The sequence below is a fragment of the Fusarium solani genome, assembly GCF_023522795.1.
Source record: "Fusarium solani strain SB1 chromosome Unknown bctg00000006, whole genome shotgun sequence".
Taxonomy (NCBI): domain Eukaryota; kingdom Fungi; phylum Ascomycota; class Sordariomycetes; order Hypocreales; family Nectriaceae; genus Fusarium; species Fusarium solani.
This window is the reverse complement of record NW_027072151.1, coordinates 3372990-3395427: the sequence shown is the minus strand read 5'-3', so window position 1 is coordinate 3395427 and position 22438 is coordinate 3372990. Positions and strand designations below refer to the sequence as shown.

Sequence of the window (22438 nt, the reverse complement as noted above, 5' to 3'; positions counted from 1 at the left end):
CCTTAATATCCATCCAGCACTGCCATATGCATGAATTTTCTTCATCACAATCTTTCCAAGTCTTGGATCTTTCAAGCTACACCGGGCAACGCGTCGAAGATCGGCTCGGTGCGACCATAGTCATGGTCACGAATCGGTACCCTGGCATCATATCACTCAGCTCCGGCTTCCCCAGTTAACAAGAATGCGGGGGATGGCGCCCTACCATCAACATTGCAGGAGACAATTTTGTCAATAGCCAACTTCGAGACAGAATAACCGATAGCTACAATATCATTGGTTGCTAGAAAACTGCTCTCATTTTGTTACGGATCTCGTTAGTAACAACTTATCTCAAGCCCCAAGCGTGTTCTCACTTTCTTTCCCTTCTTGGCTTAGCTGGTCTTCCCAGCTGATTCATGGTTCATGATAAGCATGCGGGGGTGGCGTCTCCCCGATACTGACAGCTCCTCCCCTTGACAGGGGCAAAGAACGCTTCCTGGACCTCGACGCAGTCATCGACGTGAAAGTACTCGGAAGAAGCAGTACAATCTCTCATCTTTAGCAACCCGGTACTCCCAACAAGGCTCTGTCGGGCTGTACAATCGCGGGTCGCGAGTAGCCTGGCTCGTGCTAAAACTTGCCTCCCCACCGAGACGCCAAGTCACCAAGCACCCATATCAGTCTATCCCTGTATTCGGGCCCTCTTCTCATCTTCTTACCGCAAATTCAGCAGGATAGTGGATTACTTTCAACCTGGCAGTTGGCTTTCCCGCCAAGTTTCAATCAAGCCCCCTGTCATTGAGCAAGCTCCTCCACGTTATCGCAGGTTGCAGACCCATAGACAAATCCGGCCTCATTTCTGGTTCTCGGACATTCTAGCCCGTCAATTTCCAACCCATGCCGCCCAAAAAACGTCCATATGTCCCTAAGACAAAAGGTTCGTAATACCTGGATCGGTAGTCTTCCTCCTTCCCCGCTAAGGGTAATCCCAGGCTGTTATCAGTGCTCAAGGCGTCGTATTCATTGCGACAAAACAGAGCCTCATTGCAACAAGTGTAAGTCAAGGGGTTTAAAATGTACAGGACTCGGTATCAGGCTTCGCTTCAGCTTTGGGTGCCACCCCAAACAGTCAGACCCCCATGCCTAGTGTCATGAACCTGAACTAATCTTGCACCTGAACCAGGCAAGAAGGGGATGCGGAATCATCCGCACATGCCTCAGTAGCCAGACCAAATTCAACAGTGGCACACACAGACTTCCAAGATATTGGTCACCTAGCGGAATATGAGGCAACGAGCGAACCCAGCCGTCCAGCGCCGCAAGTCGGGTCAACCGAAAGCTATATCAGCCTTGACGACTGTGCAACCACAGTGGACGACTGGTCCCTTGTTTTACGAGACTCGCTGGATAAACAAGAAGTCGTTAACAGCTCCACGAATGAGTTGCTTGGGATTGAAGACGATGCATGGGCGAATCTTATCGGCCACAACACTCTTTGCCGGCCCATGCCAGACTATCTCCCACGCTGGCACAATGACCTCTGTCTACATTGTAAGCAGTATTTATCGGCTGCTATCTTCTCCTACTAATCATTCTTTTACAAGTTTCTCGTCATATCGCAGGTGAAATGACTGCCATCGACGGGTCTCACAACGGATGGAGACACTTGGTTCTCCCATTCGCCAGGGGTAACAGGCTAGTCCTCGACGCAGTACTTACGGTTTCTGCTTTTCACATCTGGTTAAACAGAAATCCTGCGACTGAATTTCACTCCCCTGGCGGCATGGCGAGTGTGAGTCTTCAAGCTCCAGATCCAAACCAGTTGTACAGGCGCGTCATCTCGGGTCTACAGCAACAGCCTGAGCTTGAAAGTTGTAGTACTGAGCGGAAACACTCCATCTTGATTACCATCCTCGTCCTTCACGTCGGTGTCATGGTAACTGGCCGTTCAGACTTCCCCATGCTATTCCGCATGCTTGAGTCAGCGCTTGCTGCTATGGGGGGATGTGAGGCACTTGGGGGCGGTGAGGTTGCTGATTTCATCTTGCCAGAAGTAGCCAAGTAAGTCTATGTCTCTGATAGCTTGAAGACGGCTCACTAATCATGGCCTAACAGATTACGCCTTTATGCCGCACCGCTTCTTAGCGAGAAATCTGGCCTCGAAGTTGTCTCATCACAGGAGCATGCTACTCGTCTATTTAATTGCTTAACCCATCACGTATCGGCGTATCCAGAACACAGCGCCTCCTTCGTATTCATCACGGACCTGGTTCAGCAAGCGATCAACATGTACCTCGCCTCGTCGCGTTTGGAAGCACCTTCGGCTCTCGATATTGCTGATTCCATTACCCGGGTCGAACACTTCAAAGAAACCTTGGAGGCCTTTCCCCCTCGGAGCGCCGGGCGAACAGGTGATGGTCTGGGCATCCTTTGTGGCTGCGGCCAGCTGCCTCCTTGATGACCACATGGAATTCTTTGAGCATGTTTTTATGAGACACTACATGAGGAGCGGGTTCTCTAATTTGGTCTCGGGGCTCGAGGCTCTCCGCAAGATTTGGTCAAGGAAGCCCGATGAAAGATGGACATTGCTTATGGCTGGGGTACATATTCTCGTCATGTAACTATTAATTGCCGAGCGAATACATCCCAAGACATAAAAGAAAAAGTGGCGGTCTGGAGTTCAGCCCAGCCTTGGTCGCGTAATATCAGAACTCCAGTCTCGTCCACAAGTTCTCAAACCCATGCTTTCTTTGCTTTCTTTCTATACCTTCAACTCTGCCACAATCTGTAGACTCTCTCGCTTGGCTGTCTCGATGTTGGCTAATAGTCTGGGGAGCTTCCTTCCATCTCAGGTGGGATAGAGTCATGTTGCAATTCATAGCTTTGAGGTGGTTGACGATCCTGTGGAAGCCCATAGTTCCCAGGCCACACCCCATGGTTTCCTGATGGCATGTCATACGTCATAGCAGGTTGTCTTTGGCTCTCCTGTATCCCATGAGATGCTACTGGAAGCCAGCCGTAGCTAGCAGGCGCAGGCCTAGGGCGCGAGTGAAAGGATTCGGGTGGGGATTCGGATATTAGCAAACAACAGTCTGATGGGGAACCAAGCATTCAAGAGTACGTGACAAAGCAGTAAACCTTCTAGAGTATGCCAGCCAGTCCATTCTTTACCACGACAATGCTACTGCCGACATGGTTTCTCAGCAACAGTCTCTCAATCAGTTTCCTGTACTTGACTGGACCCGCATCTTCAACATCTTTAAGAAACACAAGATTCGAAGATATGGCCAGTGGGCAGACATTCTCTATATTCTCGCCGAAAGGGGGCTTTCTTCGCTCATTCAAACAAGGCTCAGACATCACCGCCATATCCATAAGATTTTCGGCATCAATATCAGCGGTAGGAGGCCGCGCACTTGATTTGGGCAATGAGTGACTCGGGCGACGCACCGTCTGCTCCTCTTCCACGATGCACTAAGCGCCAATGGCATCGATTATCCCACAAGTAGCCTGCCCCACTGCTGCAGCTGCCTATTCCTAAACAGGCAATACTTTCATTTATCAAAAAGAGCTGGACCGCCTCGGTGTATCCTCTCGAGAAGTTCTTGATCTTTAGATAATTCTCATCAATTTACCAATGCCATCTCTGATCCCTGTGGAGCCAATTGTCTGACAATCCGGCCTTATGAGGGAAAATTCTTACGCCGACACTTTTAGCGGCCGGGGGGGCCTGCCTCGTACCAAGCCAGCAAAAATACGGGGGGTTGAGTGCCATTCTAGACCGAGTACAACACAGCATGAAGGCTGAGTTGGGTGCAGAAAAAATGACCAAACCCCCACCAGCTGAAACGAAAATGCACCTTGGCTATGGCCTTGTGACTGACTTCTAGCCAATACTTGTCGCTATATGAACTGATTGAGTCTTGTCATTTTGCCGAATTTCCAGCGGCTGCAATATATCACCAATAGTCCAAGCCATGCCGTTTGTGATATTACAAATGCAACCAATGGGCAACTGCACATTGTTCAAGCGATAGCGATTTTCCCTTTGGATTTGTTGGGGACTATGCCTTCGGCTTGGACTTGTTGGGGGCTATGCCTTCGGGCTGAAATCTTTGCTATGCCTCAATTCTATTTACTCGAGATTAGGTACAGCATACGGGACATAAGAGAGCCCTTATCGCCAGCGCTGAGAACGACACATTGACCTGCACCTTCATGAGTATCGGACCAAATCTCCCTGCACTGAGATCTCAAATAAGGCCGAGTAATACTCTCTTCCTCGTTGGAGTGCTGAATCACTCTCGACCACTCACTCAAGCCTCACACTCCAGTCACCAAAATGGCCTGCAGCAATTATACTCACACTCCGCTGCCTCACTTCAGCACGGCCGCTCTCATCGACCTGATCGGTAAACTCAACGAGACCTGTCCCCACGATCTAGTGGATGGTATCGGATTAAGGGATGCCGTTGCCAACGCACTCTTCCAAGGCGAGAAATCTTTCTTTGCTCAGAGTCTCGGCCGCTGGTCGCCCTATACGGCGGCTATCATCTTCAGCCGGCTGATCGATTTCAAACTGCCTCTGTTGCAGCTGATCTCCGAGCTTCCCCCGTCCCCAAATCATTCCTGGCTGGCAGACGCAGGTTTTTGCGGTTCTGCACCTTATTGGGGACCCTATTGACTCGATGAGCGGCTATCTCTTTACGTTGGCGACCTGCATGGTTGTCCTAAAAAGGACGAAGGAGATTATGGCTGAAAGGGAGAGGGCGGAAGCCGAAGGCGAGCCGATCGAGGTTGAGAGGAGATCCAAACTCATCGCTTTGGTGTACCTGTCATACGCCTCAAACGGCCATCCAAAAGAGATCGAAGATTTGATAACGTAATTCATCTCCCGTCAAGCTCCATTTTTCTCCTGCGCAGATGGTCTAGTTACTAAAATTATCTCAGATGCGAAGCAGCCAACCGGCCTGCCTTCGAAGCTGCAGCACTAGCCCTTGTTGCGGACCGTGGTTCCAACTTCTGGGCAGTGGGAGTCGCCATCTTCGGTTTTTCTATGGCCGTCATGCTCAAGTACGTCTATATTGACGCCGAAACCTTCGATGTGGCCAAACCTCAGCATATAGACATCTGGAGTCTCTCCTCATCTATGACTATGGTACATATCGTCCCCAACGTCCTCCTTGCCTCCATCATCAGCGTGCAGCAGTCACCCCACACGGCTAGGCGGTTCCTTGCGCAATTTGAAAAGAGCCTTCTCCACCAAGAGGCAGATGATGCCATAGACAGAATGCAAACCAACTGGGCTAAGAGGGATCCCGACCAACAGATCAGCAACGGGGCAGTTCCTAACTGGAGGCCAGATCGGCAATACGCAAGGCCCCCACGACAATACAACGCCCCTCCCACATTCTGGCGACGGGTTCTCGACGTTGTGGCGTTTCTCATCGTCACCACTGGGTCCGCTGGTGCCATATTGCTGTCAGCTGCGGTCCCGCCCGAAGGGCTCAACTGCCGCACGGTGATTAAGTTGATCATGGTGTTGATCTACGTGGTGAAATACGCGGCGCAGCTGCTTGTAAATCGAATGGGCGATCTGTCGAACCCCATGAAAAGGTATGTGACGGGGACGATGGACGCCATATCTGTGCTCTTGTTTGCATTTATCATCTTCAGTACCCAGGCCGGGATTCTCAATCGCGCCGGGTGCTACCGACAGTGCAATGCCGGCGGCGAATGCGGCGTCTATCCGGCCTCGGCTACCTGGAGGGTTGTTCAAAAGAGGCTTCGTGGAATGTACCCGGGCATCTTGTTTGGGTTTCTTGGGATGCAACTTATTTTCTGTGCTGGGCTTTTGTACGTTTTCCGGGAGGCTAGGAAGGTATTTCTACAGGACGATGCGCCCCTAACTCCAGGTAATGGTGAAGGGAGAATGGACCAAAGAAGGGAGAACCAGGACATACAACTCAGACCTCTTTTGGTTCAAGGGGGATCACGTGATCACGTGGGTTCATGACAGGATAGCGAATCGCAGGCCAGTACATTAGTTAGATGTCCCATTATGCTGCATTTTTAAGGGCACCAGGCAGCTGGGGCCATGAAGTCCCCTCCTGCCTTTGTTCTCCCGCACCACGGGCTGGTCTGCGCTCGTCGACCTTCCTTACTTCACCTCCCTTGCTACCCCAACATGTCACAACTCCACACACTCACTGGCCCAGCGCCCCCTAGCCACACATTACATCCCCCAGTAACCTGGGTTCCCATCCCTGCATAAAAGTCGATTCTTCCATCACGCATACAAGGCCCAAGAACGAAGCGGTACGCCAGTGCTCCCACGCATTCCAGTGATACGAAAAAGCCGTCCCTATTACTGAAAGATTCTCCCGGGGTGCCAACCGGGATCGTGACCAGGCCTTTGCTGAGCGTACAGCCTGTCGTCAAAAACCTGGTGTGCAATGTGTCGGCGTCGTCGCTATCCAGGGCTGTGCCATACCCAGCAGTAAGGTGATCTCGATCTACCCAGAAGGCAACTATCATGCGGTCCTTCCCCCTTTCGGTTTGAACGACCATGACGGCCAGCCATTCGTGAGCGTCGCCAGATCTTTTTAACGAGACCTCGTTAGCACCGGAGAACGCCTCATTTGGACATACGTTGAGAATGGTGATGTGCCGGAATCGCTGTTCCATGATGATATTCACTATGTCGTCGCGATCTGGTCTGGAAGGTGGCAGTTGTAGGAAAGGAGAAATCTGTGTCCCTGAAGACTTCCATAGGAGGGGCGAGATGTCATCATTCAACGACACCCAGATAGGCTCTGATTCGTATTCCACAGTAGGAACGATCCCGCGTCCAAGCATGTGGTTCCGGAAACTCGTTCTAATGAATTGCCCAGGAAATCCTCCTAGCTGAAGATGCAAGAATATCGCGACCCACTCGTCATCTCCGTACTCCCATTCTTGATGCGTGAATCCGGCCGTTAGGCTCTTCCTCTGCCAGGCAAAAATACTGTGGTCGTGGGATATCCGCATGATCTCCTGCTGGAGCCTTGCGAAGGCACGATGTCCCTCACCATATAGGGTTGGCATGGGACTCCGAAAATCCCCATAAGCGAGTATGCCCTGTCTTCGGCCCTCGTGGTTTTCCTATGCGCCCCCCAAGACATCTTTTCTGCAACACGGGCCTTGTATGCGTGTACGCCATTGACGAGGGCAGATTTACCTACCCCTGTAATTTTGGCGAGAGTAGAGGCCAAACCTGACTTGGTCCCGATCTTGGCCCAGTTGTTGGTGAAGAGTACCACCTCGGCTGGAGCAATGAGCTCCTGCAGGGTCCGTCCCCTCGTGAACCAACTGCTTTCTCTGAGCTTTTTCTAGGTTGGCTCGCCTGGGCCTTGGCCCACATGAGCCAACGGGTAATAGTTATGGCCCGATGGCTGTTGTTCCATTGTGCGCGGGGATAGAGGCATCAAGGCAAACGTCATTTTACCCAAACCGGCACAAACAAATGCAAACGAAAAACAAGGGCATCAGCTTATTATCGCATTGGCTTGCGCCTACAATAACTTTTGGGCACCTGTTTAATAACAACAATCAGTCCAGTTGGCATTCATGCAAGATTAGGTAATCTGCATACGCAAATGCTTCGTGAGCTGGCAACTCCCAAAGTCTTACATCTCACCTACACCTCCAGGCATCAGCCTCACACCGCTTCAGCCTCATGTTCGTCGTCACCTCTTACCAGGAAAATGTCGACAGCCGCCGAGATCCCCAGGTTCGTGGTCGACCTCTCGCAGCCGCCAGAGGAGCGCTATGCACATATCGTGCCTCATTTCCAAGGCTCCGACATCTCATGCAACATAAACACTGTTTTCAACGACCTTCTCAAAGACCTACTTGGCCAGTCTTTTGGGAAATTCATGGCTTCTGTATCCCCGCGTATCCTGCGCCGAGTATACATGCCAGAGGAGAATGCCGAGCTAGTGGGTATATCCAAGGCCATGGGCGTTCCCATGCACGCCCTAGTCGCCTTCAATGTTCTTCTGGATATATTGCTAGGATGCACCAGTGGCGGCGTACGCACCTTGAACCTGGCCGATGGCCCAGATCAGCAATCAAGCCGCATGCTTCACTTCCGGACTCTCGACTGGGGCATGGATCTTCTGAGACAGATCATTGTTGAGCTTGACTTTGTTCGGAAAACTGGAGGCCCCGTGATTGCGACCACAGTCACCTATCTCGGCTATGTTGGAGTTTTGACAGGCGTCAGAAAGGGCCTTAGCATGGGCTTGAACTTTCGGCCATACCATTGCAGAGACACGCTGAGACAACGAGTCTCCTTCAGAATGCATCAGGTCAAGGTCATTCTTGGGAAAAGACGATCCATCTCGAGCGCGTTGCGAGGGCTGCTACTGGATCCCACTCCAGGAGAAGACAGCCCGACTTATCAAGAGCCCGACACCGACGTGACAGCATCAGAAATCCAAGACTGTCATATTCAGGACATCTTGAAGATCCTTTCCACCTCCAGATCAACCGCAGCTTATCTTGTCTTTTGCACACCTGAAAGAGTTTACGTTGTGGAAAAAGACGATCGCAAATCGCTTGTTCGCGACTCTGATACCTTCCTAACAGCCTTCAACCACGACGGCCACGACGAAAAGGATCCCACTAAACTCCAACAAGCCGCTGCAGACCTAGCCTCGGGAGATGACGGAACCGCAATGGCAGCGCTCGTCGATGGCTCATTGGAGAGGAAGGGTCATCTAGACCGCCTCTGGAAGAAGCGAGTCAAGAAGTGTCAACAACGATTCGGCCATCAAGATCCAATCATCACTTTCCGCGATATCCTCCGATTCCTACAAGATGACAACATACTGGTTGACGAGACGCACTATGCAGTTATCATGGACCCAGGAAATGGCACCATGCTTTGGCGAAGGCTCTACAAAGCTGAGGAGTCAACCGATGACTCGAGTCAGTATGAAAATGATGACGGGCAGGAGTCGGTAATTTTGACTGATTGAACTACGTATTTCTGATCCATATCTATGCTGGATCACGGTCTGGTAAGTTCCCCGAAATAATGAGAGGCAATGACTAACAGTCAGTCCAGCTGGCAGTCTCTTCGTGTAGCATTGATCCTACTAGTTGAGAGAGCGGCGGCGGGAATGACGCCCGGAAAGGAGCTAAAAGAGTTAAAAGAACCGACCCAAAATCCAAGAAGTACGTTAGTTGTCCCCTCGCAGGAAAAATGGCAGCGTACTGACAAATTCACAGAGCTCGCCCTCAGCCTTGAGCCAGGAGTGCCTCTACGGAGCACGGCTTGGCTCCACCCAGTGCTTGATCTTAACGAGAGGTCTTGGTGAGAGAATGAGAGATGAGAGCGAGTGAGACTGGAGTGGACTGATAGATTGGATGGTTGAGCTATATATTACTCATTATAATCGACAGAGGCATGATATCTAGAATACACTGCTTAGTTCAGAGAATGAAGCTGTCATGGAATGGCAGTCGATCGTGGTGCTTGGACTTCAGCACACAACACTTGGCCTCCGAGCCGGCTATGCGGCATCCAACATTTGCAAGTCGCAGGTTCCCATGAAACAAGTACCCGAGATCCAAGAGCCGAGATCATAGTCAATGTCTTGCTCTGGAGAGTCAATGGTTGCACATCGAGGTTCCTTCGGACCACAATTCACAAGCACAAGGAGATATGCGAGACATTTGTATGACATTTGACTCTGAGTACGCCAGTAAATCTGTATTGAATGACCCCTTCCAGATATATCCGAGCCTCATTCCAAGCGCAAAAGCACACCCGCAAGACGCCAATCGCTAGACCTCCTATCCATTAAACATTGTTATCCCAGTTCCATCTAGATCATGCCGACAAAGACGCCAGCGACAGCGGCAACAGCAGCGGCCATGCCGACCTTGATAGGGGCGCTGCTGGCAGCATTGTCGTCGTCCTTGCTATCGCTGTCCTTGCTGTCGCTGGACGAGGCAGAGCCAGTCTCGGAGGCCCAGCGCATCGAGCTGCACATGGTGGCGGACTCTGTAATAGATTCGATCTGCTTCTGGATCTCGGGGACGTCGCTGCAGGCGTCGAGGAGACTCGAGTAGCCCTTGACTTGCTCGCCGTACCAGCTGGAGAGCTCGGAAGCGTACGAGCTGTACTCCTTGGCCATGTCACCGGTGACGTGAGGGATGACACACTCGTCGGTCTGTGTGACGAGGTTGGTCTGGCGCATAATCCACGAAGAGAGTGTCGCGTCGGGAGTAGGGATCGCGGTCAACTTGGGGAGCATCGAGGTGGCGACCTTGTAGCATTCCTGGAGATCGCGCTCGTCGAGGCCGCCTTCGGGGGCGGGAGCGGCAGCGACAGCAGTCGCGACGGCGAGGAGTTGGTAGAAGCGCATTGTGATGGGTGTAGAGAGGCACGGACGAGGTGTTCAACGGAGAAGGATCAAGAGGATTCGTGATACAAGGATCGATGGGTGAGAACCAACAAGCAGCAACTTGCAAGCCACGAGGGGACCAACTGCGTATTTAACCTCAACAAAGCCTGCCTTGGAGCTGAAGATTGGCGTAGGGGTCCATCATGAGCTATTCCCATCTCGCATTAATGCTTATGGGGCTGATTGTCCCCCCATTCGCCCCGTATACGAAGAGATTGACACGAGGGCAAACTTGGGATGCCTTGAAACCTCGGCGAGCCTGTCTTGGCCGAATGACATGCCCCTGTAGCACGACTCGGCTTATGAATCCCTGCGTCGTCTCGAAACAGTGCTAGGGTCCTCAGACCTTTGCATGAAATCTTTTTCAGCTGCTCTGCCAATCTGCCTTGTCCTGCCTTAGAGGTGTTTCATTAAGCCTGTGCCCAGCGTCACTAGCCAGGTCTGGAACGCTAATCGAGCAGCAAAGCAGCATCATTTCGCGTAGCGCGATTGCCAAATCCACTGAGAACCCTGCCCTTATTAATTGGGGTCCATTCAAGGTCGTGGTCTAGCCTCGTAGGGCTCGGTTCAGACACCAGCCGATTCAGCAGGCGAAGTGAATGTGGGAAAATGTCACCTCGCCCAGTGTCAGAACGGACCTTCTTTCTCCCGCAACGTCACACTGTTGGCCAAAGAGTAGCGGTGTCTCCTAATTTGGCACAGCATCTTTGTTGATTGGGTCAAGAGTCGGCGACTACCCAAAGGAGCATTACAACCCTACAATCCTCCTATTTTTACTCCGCCACGGTCGGGCACGACCCATACTCGCAGGATGTGAGTCGATAGGATCCAAGTTTAGTTTTGCCATTGGCGGGTTAATACCATTTGCTGGCACACACGATGACTCCGGCTCTGGACGAAATAAATGGTGCTGCGAGGTTGTATTTGAGTGCTTAGCCTTGAGACCATCGAGGTCCACCCCTAAGGCATTTTCTCTCTGTCAGCCGCTAACGTTCGGCCGAAGGATCGACAGGCAGACTAAAGTGCCAGCGAAGCAGGTCGTCCGACCTGTGTCAGATGGGGGAGACACTTCAAGGTCCTTATCTCCCCCACGCTGCGTGCCTGGGACAGTCATACAACTCTTTGCCATCTTGCTTTAACAAACCAAAGTCACTAATTCAGGCCCTTCCGCCTTCGATAGCTGATGATCGACCTTTAATGTGATGTTTCCTTCACTGAGGGAGTTTACTTCCGGGTAGTTAAGTACATATGACATGGGACAGGTGAAACAAAAGCCATAATACCTACTCGGTTTCAGCATCCTGTCTAGCTCTAACAAGACAATATAGGTCAATTAAATATGACCCTTTGTCGAGAGAGCACTGACATAGAGGACAAGCAAATGTGTGGGAAACCAACACGTCCGAGCTATGTGCCATTGCTCCGGTGTCATTGAGGCATCAAGTATTGTGCATAATGGATAAGAAGACAGTTTTGATAGAACACATTTGTGAATTCAATGCTAGAAAACCCTGTAACTTGAAACGGAGCCCAACTAGCGAGCCTTAGCCAAACTGTTGGAATAAAAACGTCAGACCCAAACATGGAAAACCCAAATGAAGTCTCTGACTGACCATATTTGGTAGCGGGTTAATGGGATTACGACTGGCTCCCATAGATTATCTTGGCAGCCACAGGATCATCGATACAATACTCTTTCAGAGCTATCCGGACAATGGGCCCTGCAACACTATTAATATATTGTAGCACGTTGCGTAACAGCTCTACCCACCATATTGTTGATGGAGCTGAATAATCGTTTTGGAATATCCTCCGAGATATACTTCCTTGATAAGCCTTATATATATTGCAAGGAATGGGCCAGGAATAGGACTGAACGGGGCGCAAAATATCTCGTAAAGGGTGCAAAGAGAACATGTTGCACTTACGCAAGCAACGAGACAAACATAAGCCAAAGAGGACTCCATGTTGGAAGTGTGCCATATCACGAGGAGCGTGTTTCCAGAAGACCGAATTGATGATGGTAGCAGGGTGATACAATTGAACCTTTCTCGTTCTACAAGACTGATCTCCCTCTGGTAGGCGAAGTGTGGATGCTTGGTCGAGTTCTCCTGAAGGGTATTAGTATCGAATCGAAATATGCGCCTATCAACTGGGGGCGTCCCAACACTCGGATTCTCATCATTCGGATGGTCCCGAAGTAGTAGAAGCTCGTTGCCGTTGATTGGACCATTTCGCTCTTCACCCTGACATGTGGCGGGTTACAAACTTACAGTTCGGACGTATGGCTCCGAGAACACTGGTGCCGAGACCACCCCTGCCATACCTCTTTATACAGACATTTATCAAGACAACACCCATACATGTCATGTATTTCGTACGTCTGATTCTGCTGCAGAAACGAAGTGTGGTAAGTTGGGCGCGAGCCTTTTGATGGTTGTGTTTACCCATGAGCTTTCAAGTGCCGCTTCCATGATTTCCATACGCTCCATCAGAGCTCGGGTCACCATATTTGCGATATTGCCCCCACAAATGCTTCAGTGTACTTTATACGGACAGGCTACATCGGCAGTGGCTGAGAGATTGCCGAGATCATCAACTGGAGCTCGGTCGGAGGACTGGCTCCGATGAAAGCCTAACCTGCCTTACAAACGCGCTAAACCAACGGCATCAGATCCATGCTATCGTTGCATCAAGATCGATGCGATTGCGGGGAAGTATTCTGGGGAAATGGATCCGAGTGATGGGGCATGTGGTCGAGATTGATATAATCGGTGACCTTTCCTTCCCACTGCCAAGAGAGGGTATGACTCCTCTTTGCCCCTTTTCTCCTATAGAACCTCATTGTCAACCATCTCTGCATTCTCACGACTATGGAGCCACAGTCTCCCGCCAACGCTCGGCTTCGCTCTGTTTGGGGCGAGAAGCGATTGATTGCAATCTGCCTCTTCATCGCTTTGGCTCAATTCCAATACGGATACGATTCTGCCGCCATTGCAGGGTTCCAGTCTATGCCGGGATTTCTGGCCGTCTTTGGTTATGTCGATGTAAGTCCCTGTCCCTGTGCCTGCAAATGGAATGGATGCTGAACGGCCTCTTCTGACCTAGCCAGCCAACCCCATCGGGTACAACATCAGCACCAAGGTGCAGACTTTGCTGCAGAGTCTGATCAGTCTCGGGGCCTTGGCAGCCTGCATCGCAATCTTCAAGTTCGGAAGCTTCATTAGCCCCAGGGTCGGCCTATGGACCGCGTCGTTGGTGGGTGCGGTTTCCGTCGCCACTCAGATTGGGAGCACGAATATCGCTGCGCTCTATTTCGGTCGTATCCTTCTCGGATTTTCGAACGGTTTCTACAGCACCTACTCTGCAATCTACATCGGAGAGTCAACCCCAGCGTATCTTCGAGGTGCGGCCATCGGCATGGTGGTAATGCAGATCAACCTCGGGGCGCTGACGGGCATTGTCGTCGACAACTCTACTCAAGTTCTCGCCAGCCGACTGTCTTATCAGATCCCGCTCGCGGTCATGTTTGCCATTCCAGTGCTGATGACCATTGGCTTGATATTTCTTCCAGAGACGCCCCGCTACTACATCTCGAAAGCCCAGGACGACAAAGCCGAAGCAGCTATCCGGAAACTGCGAAACATAACTGACGAAGCCCGACTGCGTGATGATATTGCAATCATGAAGAATGCCTGGCTTGAAGAGACCGAGATGCGCTCCTCGACACACCTGCTGGACGCCTTCCGCGGTACAGACCTCCGACGTACGCTTCTCAGCATCGCAGCCGCTGTTGCTCAGGCGGCCACTGGCGTTCACTTTATCTCAGCCTTCTCGGTATACTTTTTCGTCCAGGCACGGATTGGTAGCCCCTTCATGTGGGTAACGGTATCTATAGCGATCGCCCTAACGGGAAATCTGCTCTCTTTCCCGGCGGTGCGGTTCCTCAATCGCCGACATCTCCTGATGGCTGCTTCGGTGGTGAACTCGGCGTGCATGCTGGGCATGGCGATTGCCTACACCGTCTCCCCCGTTGGATCACCTGCTGCAGGAAAGGTCCTCGTGGGGCTGAGCATTGTCTTTGTCTGGGTATACGGCCTTGGCCAAGGTCCTGTGCTATGGGCTCTTCAGACAGAGATACCGTCCCAAAGACTCCGAGCACAGACAGTTGGTTTCTCACAAGGTGCCAGTTTTCTCGTTTCATGGTTAAGTGCCTTCTGCTCACCTTACTTTATCAACCCCGAGGCTCTCAACTGGGGCCCTAAGTATTGTTATATCTGGGCCGGGGGCAATTTGATCTTGGCTACCTTCACCTTCTTCTTCATTCCAGAGACCAGAGGGAGAAGCTTGGAACAGCTTGATGAGCTATTTGAGAAGAAGCTGGCTGCGTGGAAGTTCCAGTCCTACATCACAGACCTCCAGCAACCTGATACAGACAATTTTGTTGCGAGGAAGGAGACAAAGGACGACATGCAGGTATATGAGATTGAGAACCGACAGTGATAATGGAGGTAAGCACTTCGGATCTCCCACATTCCGTTGTATCGCCACGGCCTACTGATGAGTAGCCGACTTAGTACTTGTTGAAACCTAGTCCGACCTGCGTTGCTGAGACTTTGAACAGTCTGGGCACCTTGTTGTCTAAAAGCATGTATTAAGTAGGTAGCAACATAGTGCTAGATCCTATGGTCTATCCCCAATGAATACACTCCCATTTTGGTCCGATTCTAGAAGCTTCATTGGCCTCCAGATGAAACGAATCCCAGAAAACTCCCAATCGCAAGCATATCACTTATCTCCCCAGTGCTTCTTCAATGCCCCCAGGTATTCCTTAACAGAGGGACTGTCCTCGCTCTCACCTCCCACGTCCATTTTGGATCTCAGTCGCGCTATCATCAGATCGCGCGCAATTTTTGGAGAGGCTAGAGATAGTTCCTCGTCCAACTTGGCTTGACTGATGACCTTGCCGTTGCATAGCTCTTTAACAAGCGTGTCTACCAAATGTTGGCAGTTGTTAGATAATAAATGATATCGGGGATTCAGTTCCATGTGATGTCGGCCTAGAAAAGATGTTAGAAGCCCCCAGCTACCCATATTCTTCCTTCAGCTTACCTAGGTCCTGAATCTCCTGATGCGATTTTGTTGTTTCGCCAATGTAATAGCAAGAACTCCACGTGTCAATAAACTCGGGCGTAATCACAGCGACACGAAAGTAGTTTTTCCCCAGGGCACTCAATTCCAGACGGTCGCTCATTAAATCGTAGCAGTAATCCTTCCCTAGCCCCCTGTCGATCACGCAGACAGCCCAGTGGCTCACGCTGTTGAGGCTCATGCCGACGTGCCTGGCCAAGAGCTTGTAGCTTGCCTCGGACAACGCAAACTTTCCAAACGAGATGGGCGTCGTCACCAGGAAGACGGCCTTGTGATTGCTGCGAGGGTCGCATCTTAGAGGAGCCATCTCGTGGGCTGAGTCGCCCGTCATCTTGCTCGTGACTAGACCGAGAAATTCATTTCGCAAGCGAATCTCTTCTCTGAGCTTTGCATCCTGCTCATCTTGTGCGTATCGCGCTTTTCGGTCCTCCCTTTGCGGTGCCACCGTGTCAGTTTGCCTTGACCTAGGTAGAGCACAGACAATCGAGACTCACCATTTCTTGGATAGATTGTGATAGGCAGCCTCACCGGCCGCAGCGAGTTTAGAAAGGGCCTCGAATCCCATTGTTTGTCGTCAACTTGAGTACATCGTAGACTTTGCTTCTGCTTGTGCCTCAGTCTCAAAGAACAAGTTGAAATCTCCAGCCTCTCACGAAAGGCGGCTGTGCGCCCTTTTTGTGGCCAGCAACTCACCTGCAGACAATCACGGCGGGGCGCACAGCCACGCGGGCGTTCCGGAGAACCCGTGAAACCCATGTCAGCATCACGCTTGGCAAATGAGCCTCTCCAGAGCCTCCCAAGATGACGTGTGACCTCGCCAAGACATCACGTGTGGCCATGATTAAAGACATTTGTTTGACTCGTTTGACTTCCCTCTTGTTCTATTTCTAAGTGGTCTAGTCAACAAACACCCAAGTTGAATGGCGGGCGACCAACGTGCAACTCGTAGGCGCGCGTCTCCAACGGCAAACTCTAAGCATCGCCCACCAACAAAGGCATGATCTGGCTGATATCTCCATCTACATACGTGCTAAGCTCTCCATCCTCTTGGTCCCATGATACAACCGCCTCTGGCCCTAATCCAACACGCACCAGCTTGACCAAGCCGTTCCCCTTGAAAACAAGATCCTCGTTGGGCCATCGCAAAACACCAGGCGTGTTCATCCCGACACCAAGCTCCAGGATCACCAGCTTCTTCTTTTCCCTAAGAATCCTTGACTTCCAGGACTTCCACGCGACCTCGCCCTCTTTGAAGGGGGCTTGGTTGAACCATGGGCCCGCCCGAACGCAAATGCTCATCTTCGCTCCACAATATTTACACCGCGGAACCTTGCTCGAGTCCATCAACTTCTGGGTAACCTTGTCCAAGTGTGGGATCGCGTCAGCAACAAGAGGCGCGGATCGAACTGTGGCCTCGAATCTGCAGTTTTCCAGGCACTGTAGGTATGCGTAAGAGCCTTGAGGAGTGGACAGCTGCTTCTCGGACCAGCCGTTGGCCAAGAACATTCCATCTGCGTTGGATGTGCGGACGTGAGCGTCAGGGCCAAACTTGTTCAGCCGCGATATGAGGGCTTGGTAAGAAGGCATCTTGGGCCAGTTGGCCACCATATTAAGATGAGTAAAGAAGTAGCCCCATCGATGCTCCTCTGACGGCCAGTCATTGTAACCAAAGACACTGTACAGGGACGTCAACCCATATTTGAGGAATCCAGGGAAGTTCTCCGCAAACAGCGATCGAGAGTGATAGTCCAAGCCCTCAGCGGCCGATAGTCCAGCACCCGCAGTCACCAACACGGCGTCTGCATCGTCGAGCCATTCGCGAGCCAAAGCCAAGGATCCAACAAGCGGTGTCGATTTGGGCTCTCCACTGAGAGGGGTCCAGTCTGTGGGTAAAGCTTCAAAAAGTTTTGAATAGATTCCGGTGTCAGACTCGGTAAAGGTGTTGAAAATAATGTCGGTTATTGTCGTTGATGGATGATCGTCGAGCCACGACAATACCGTCAAGATTGCAATCTCAGCTGCGTCTTTGGCTGGAAACGCGAACAGTCCTGTCGAAATACAGCAGAGTGCAATCGCCTTTCTACCATCTTCTTCAGCTGGAAGCAGCTCCAGAGCGTCAAGAACAGACTCGTAGCATCTGGTGAGCTGTCTCCTCTCAACCTCGGTCGGGGAGGCACCACGACGGAGTTGTGGGCCTACCGTATGAATTACATACGATGAAGGCAGATCATATCCGCGAGTGACAAGCGTCTCACCCGCGCCAAGGTCTTTGTCCCTATCCTGCATGAGCTGGAAGCACTCATCCCGCAAGCGAGGCCCTGCCCGCGAATGGATGATGTTATCGATGCACCGATGCGTCGGCTGGAAACATCCAAGCATCTGGCCGTTGGCGGCGTTTGTAATTGCAGTGATACCCGCCAAGGTGGTGATATCTCCTCTCCAGAGTGAAAGGTTGGTAGCTCCGCCTTGTTCATGTCGAATCGTCCGTGATGGAGTCAACGAGGAGGCTTGGGTGAGGATACGGTGATCTCTAGTGCGCAAGAGGATAGAGTCGATCTTTTGGAGAATATCTTCCGGTAGAGGCGGCACAGGTGATCGAACGCAAAGTAACTCTTGGAGAAGACTTAATTTTGATCCAGTTTCGAGGTGGGATAAGTGCTGTTGATAATGCTGCAAATAACCAGCATCAGACCAGCTACTTCCATTCTCCTCTGCATCAGAGAAAAGGTGTAGTAAAGTTTCGTCGAGCATGGTGACTTGTTGTTTGGTGTTTATGTCGTGGTGGAGTGTTAAGCGTCAAGAGTACCACATCAGAAGTGTGCCTGCCGATCGATCTTAATATATACAAGCCCAGAATCCCTGATGTAGTACACGCCCTTCCGAGAGATTGAAATATCTGCCAGAAATGACAAATTCATGCTGCGATTATTTCGTCAATCCCACTCGGATGAAGTGGGATGGCCGGTCTATCGCCACTTATCCCACTTGAGCCGACCGATATTGGTGAGAACTGCACTTACGAAGATATTATAAATTAGCCACAGGCCACTTGAAACGAGTTGTCATAGATTTGTATAGTCACTAATGCCAAGCCTCGTTCGAGGAGTGGTTGAAAGCGATATATATTGACGGGTATTATCAGATAATCCTCGCATACGAGGGGTAAATACAATCTAGATCATGTCGGCAAGACCAAAGCCAGAGCCGATAGAAGCCAAGCTTCCATCTTACATAAACTTGTGCAGGACGCGGCGCCAGGCAGGCCACGAGGCAACCTTGGCACGGTAGGCGTTGATGCTATCCCAGTCATGCTCACGGAGACCGGTGTCGAGGTCAATCTTGTCGATGGTGAGCCAGCCGGTTCGCTTCCAGATGAATCCAGCAACCCAGAAGGCAAGGACGACGGGAATGGCAAGGCAGGCCTTGAAAAAGTCCTCGGCAGTACCAGTGCCAGTCTGTCCAGGGGGTGCGATGGCAACAAAGATCTGGGCAGCAAGAATGATGAAGCAGAGAAAGAGGCCCAGATACGATCCGTAGACTCCACCGCAAGCCCGGAAGGGGATCTGATCAAGCGAACGGCCCTGGCGAGCCCAAGCAGTACGGAAGCGAATGTGAGCCTAGGCATGTCCAGTTAGCAAGATGGAACAAAATGTGGTGATAGGAGCAACGTACGAAGCAGATAGATCCCCAGGTGAACAGGGCAGCAAGAGCAGAGACGGCCAGGAGCCAGTCAAAGACGACAGAACCCGAGGATGCCAGAACGATGTAGGCAAGGCCACCCCAGATGAGGTTGAACAATACCGACATGAGAGGGCGACCAGACCTATCAATATAGGTAAAGACCTTGGGCGCGTAGCCCTGCTCAGCAAGAGCGGTCAGGGTACGAGAGCCTCCGTAGACACACGAAACTCCGATAGAGACGACTGAAACGCAGATGACGAGGTTCATGAAGGAGTCGTAACCCTTGAGGCCAGCGTCCTTGACAGCGAGCACGAAGGGCGAGGTACCATCCTTGTAGGGGTTGCTGCTGTTGAGGAGACGTTCATCGGTGGAGCTAACCAGCATACCAACAAGAGTAAGACCGACGATGTAGAAGCTGACAGACGTTAGTAGGGGTCACGAACCACTGTTGGCTTGAGTACTCACAGAGTGATACGCCAGAAGACCTGCTTGATAGCGCCGGGAAGGGCCTTGGCCGGGTTGTTTGACTCAGCGGCAGCAAGACCAACCAGCTCAGTACCAGCGAACGAGAAGGCAGCAGTGACAAAGACACCGCAGAAGCCACGGAAGCCGTTCTGGAAAGCGCCTGGGTCATACCATAGCTTGGCACCCTGATACGTGTCAAACTTGCCGTTGGATGGGCCACCGCCGCAGATCAGGATGACGGCGACGATCATGAAGATGACGATGGCAGCCAGCTTGAAGCAAGAGCTCCAGAACTCCTCTTCGGCGTAGCCCAGCGTTCCAAAGATGTTGACGATTATGATGACAACCCAGAATACACTAATCCATACGGCTTCGTTGATGTCCTTATTCCAGTATTGAACCGTGAATGAGCATACCGTTAACTCAAGCGGTAAAACAATGACCCATTGGAAGACCTGGGACCCGTTAGCGAAAGCGTCCAGCTCGATGCAGTCGAGGGTAGCTCACGTAGTTCCAGCCCATGGCGAAACCCCAGGAAGGATCGATGAAGCGAGTAGAGTACGTGTAGAAACCACCAGAGACGGGATACATGACAGCGAGTTCACCAAGGGCGTGCACGACGTTAAAGATCATGACACCAGCGATACTGAAGCAGATGAAGACAGAGGCAGGGCCACCCTTGGTCATGGCACTACCAGAACCGACGAAGAAACCAGCACCGATGGAACCACCGATGGCAATCATGTGAAGATGGCGCTTCTTCATGGAGCGATCGAGCTCGACACCACCAGTGCCATAGTCACCTAGAGCTCGCGTTAAGGGGAGTCAGGCCGCATTGACGGTTGAACTTACGACGCTGGAAAGACTGCAGGTTGAGACCATTTCGGGTCATGAAATCCTTCTCACGGAAGTCATCGGGGATCTCGTTGTCATTGCCAGAGCCCTTCTCGGGATCATTGCTGAGAGGGGGCGTCACCGGGCCCACGTCGAGCTCGGCGTCCTTGGATGTCATGGCGAAAGACGAATTCAGCAAAGAATTGAATGCTTGAGTGTGTAACAGGGATAAGAAAAAAACAGAGGTAGACTCTCAGCGTCGAACTCTGAGGGGTCTTGAAGAGGAGGAGGCCTGACACAGACTGAGGGGGATGATCAGCAGCCAACGCGGGCGGGACGGGACACTTTATCTAACGGAGCAGCAGAGTGCAAAATCTGTACGACGGAGCAAGCGGCAGCCCATTGCAAAAAGGGCAGGAGGAGGATCAAAGGCGATCCCGAGCCCTGGGGGTGTCTTGGGTATGTGGTAGCACCATGTGAATGCCAAGAAGGGATATGCACCAGCCGTATCAGACGAGATAGGGATGCCAAAAGGTTCCAAGCATTCGGCCCCCAGGGTAACGAAGCTTCTATTGAGGCTCGCAGCTGAAAGGGGGTGTGTGTGTGTGTGTGTGACTGGTTGGTGCTACCCCGAGTCAGGGATCATGGGCAAGAAGCAAAGCTTGCTCTGGTGTCACGGTCAGCAAAGTGCAATGGAGAGACAGAAACACACGTATGAGGATTGCTCTTACGTAGTAGTCGGCGACTGTATTGAGTAGCAAAACGCCCCGGACCATCGTCTGGACGCCTCCTACGCGATGGCAGCGGAAGCGCTGTCGCACATCCGCACACACACACACGACCAGTAGCCAGATGCTCAAGGGCTAGTGCCGTTGTCCCCTACCGTCTCCTGGTGCATGGTTGGCCAGCTCGGGCTAGGGTCCCCGCACTTGGCAGAGCGAGCTGGGTGCATCTTGGCCAAGAGATATGATCGCTGGCTATCTTGCCTCGACGCGTGACCTTTCTGGCTGTCTCGGTGGTCTCTACTGCAACGGGGCTTCTACTGAGAAGGGAAGGTGTTAAGATCGATCACTGTTGGAGTCGGATTGGGGTCCGACTTGGCAAGCAGCAGCCAAGCCTCTACCCTAGTTCTGGTGAGCGGACCAACGTTCTTGGGCTTATTTGGTGGCGCCTTCGGAACCAATCCGAGAAGAGAGCTAACCATCAAGCTTAATCACCGTCCGAGACGAGAGGGGGGAACGGCACAGTTCTGTACGGTGGTGGTGCTCTTTTGGCCCTCATTTGACCCTCATCGTGGCAATGCTCACTCTCCAAACGGTTTTCCTCCTTCTCCTCTCAGTTTAACCTGTCATTACCCCAAATTCGCCTCCACAAATCCACAGAGGTTATCGCGACCCGATGACATGGGAGACGCGGCCGCTCCCTGGGTCGAGGCTCAAGATGGAAGGAGATGAAGGCTTGGGTGCCATCTCGACCCTCGGCGACAGCTTCGAGAATCACGAATGCGAGGACAAGGAGTTCATGACGAGCTCTAATCCCGGTGCAAACCGTATACGATGCGCACCCGTCACGCTCTCCCTCGGCTTCCTCAGCCGCAGCTCCTGTTGATGTTGTTGCTCTGTTCTATCGCCCCATCAAGATTGCCGTTGACGCTTTGGGTGCTTACCCGTCCGTGTCAAGATAAGGACCATGCGTTGCGGATCTGGGGATAGCGGGTCGTTATGGATACGAGTGGGAACAGATAATGGAAGCATCGTCAGGTCAGTCCATGATGCTTGCTTGCTACTGTACAAGGAGCCAAGTGCCGGTGGAATCCTTCTTCTACAGTGGATACGGGGTACACGGACGGGCCATGCTGTACCACCTCC

The 22438-nt window shown here is 51.8% G+C and overlaps 9 protein-coding genes across 9 annotated transcripts; 4 read left to right on the top strand and 5 right to left on the bottom strand.

The window, feature by feature from the left end:
- Positions 1-1056: 1056 nt before the first annotated feature.
- On the top strand, positions 1057-2440 carry MRS44_010793 (uncharacterized protein; the record flags this gene model as incomplete). Its single annotated transcript, XM_065620246.1, has 4 exons — positions 1057-1070; positions 1166-1533; positions 1587-2043; positions 2098-2440. The coding sequence occupies 4 exons, from the start codon at positions 1057-1059 to the stop codon at positions 2438-2440; spliced, it is 1182 nt and encodes a 393-aa protein (XP_065476435.1).
- A 1884-nt stretch (positions 2441-4324) lies between these two features.
- MRS44_010792 (uncharacterized protein) lies at positions 4325-6256 on the top strand (the record flags this gene model as incomplete). Its single annotated transcript, XM_065620245.1, has 5 exons — positions 4325-4596; positions 4721-4864; positions 4933-5598; positions 5659-5897; positions 6060-6256. 5 exons carry the CDS (start codon positions 4325-4327, stop codon positions 6254-6256), a joined length of 1518 nt encoding a protein of 505 aa, XP_065476434.1.
- A 93-nt stretch (positions 6257-6349) lies between these two features.
- MRS44_010791 (uncharacterized protein) lies at positions 6350-7011 on the bottom strand (the record flags this gene model as incomplete). The annotated part of the gene is made up of 2 exons (XM_065620244.1): positions 6350-6413; positions 6476-7011. The coding sequence occupies 2 exons, from the start codon at positions 7009-7011 to the stop codon at positions 6350-6352; spliced, it is 600 nt and encodes a 199-aa protein (XP_065476433.1).
- A 716-nt stretch (positions 7012-7727) lies between these two features.
- Positions 7728-9618, top strand: MRS44_010790 (uncharacterized protein; the record flags this gene model as incomplete). The annotated part of the gene is made up of 4 exons (XM_065620243.1): positions 7728-8959; positions 9095-9204; positions 9259-9343; positions 9462-9618. The coding sequence occupies 4 exons, from the start codon at positions 7728-7730 to the stop codon at positions 9616-9618; spliced, it is 1584 nt and encodes a 527-aa protein (XP_065476432.1).
- Positions 9619-9857: 239 nt separating this feature from the next.
- Positions 9858-10400, bottom strand: MRS44_010789 (uncharacterized protein; the record flags this gene model as incomplete). The annotated part of the gene is made up of 1 exon (XM_046284489.2): positions 9858-10400. The coding sequence occupies one exon, from the start codon at positions 10398-10400 to the stop codon at positions 9858-9860; it is 543 nt and encodes a 180-aa protein (XP_046128172.1).
- A 2912-nt stretch (positions 10401-13312) lies between these two features.
- On the top strand, positions 13313-14942 carry MRS44_010788 (uncharacterized protein; the record flags this gene model as incomplete). The annotated part of the gene is made up of 2 exons (XM_065620242.1): positions 13313-13486; positions 13548-14942. The coding sequence occupies 2 exons, from the start codon at positions 13313-13315 to the stop codon at positions 14940-14942; spliced, it is 1569 nt and encodes a 522-aa protein (XP_065476431.1).
- A 285-nt stretch (positions 14943-15227) lies between these two features.
- MRS44_010787 (uncharacterized protein) lies at positions 15228-16155 on the bottom strand (the record flags this gene model as incomplete). Its single annotated transcript, XM_065620241.1, has 3 exons — positions 15228-15433; positions 15552-16021; positions 16085-16155. 3 exons carry the CDS (start codon positions 16153-16155, stop codon positions 15228-15230), a joined length of 747 nt encoding a protein of 248 aa, XP_065476430.1.
- Positions 16156-16562: 407 nt separating this feature from the next.
- Positions 16563-18341, bottom strand: MRS44_010786 (uncharacterized protein; the record flags this gene model as incomplete). Its single annotated transcript, XM_046277117.2, has 1 exon — positions 16563-18341. One exon carries the CDS (start codon positions 18339-18341, stop codon positions 16563-16565), a length of 1779 nt encoding a protein of 592 aa, XP_046128175.1.
- Positions 18342-18817: 476 nt separating this feature from the next.
- MRS44_010785 (uncharacterized protein) lies at positions 18818-20748 on the bottom strand (the record flags this gene model as incomplete). Its single annotated transcript, XM_046277118.2, has 5 exons — positions 18818-19207; positions 19263-19686; positions 19737-20191; positions 20244-20539; positions 20589-20748. The coding sequence occupies 5 exons, from the start codon at positions 20746-20748 to the stop codon at positions 18818-18820; spliced, it is 1725 nt and encodes a 574-aa protein (XP_046128176.1).
- Between the last annotated feature and the right edge of the window lie 1690 nt (positions 20749-22438).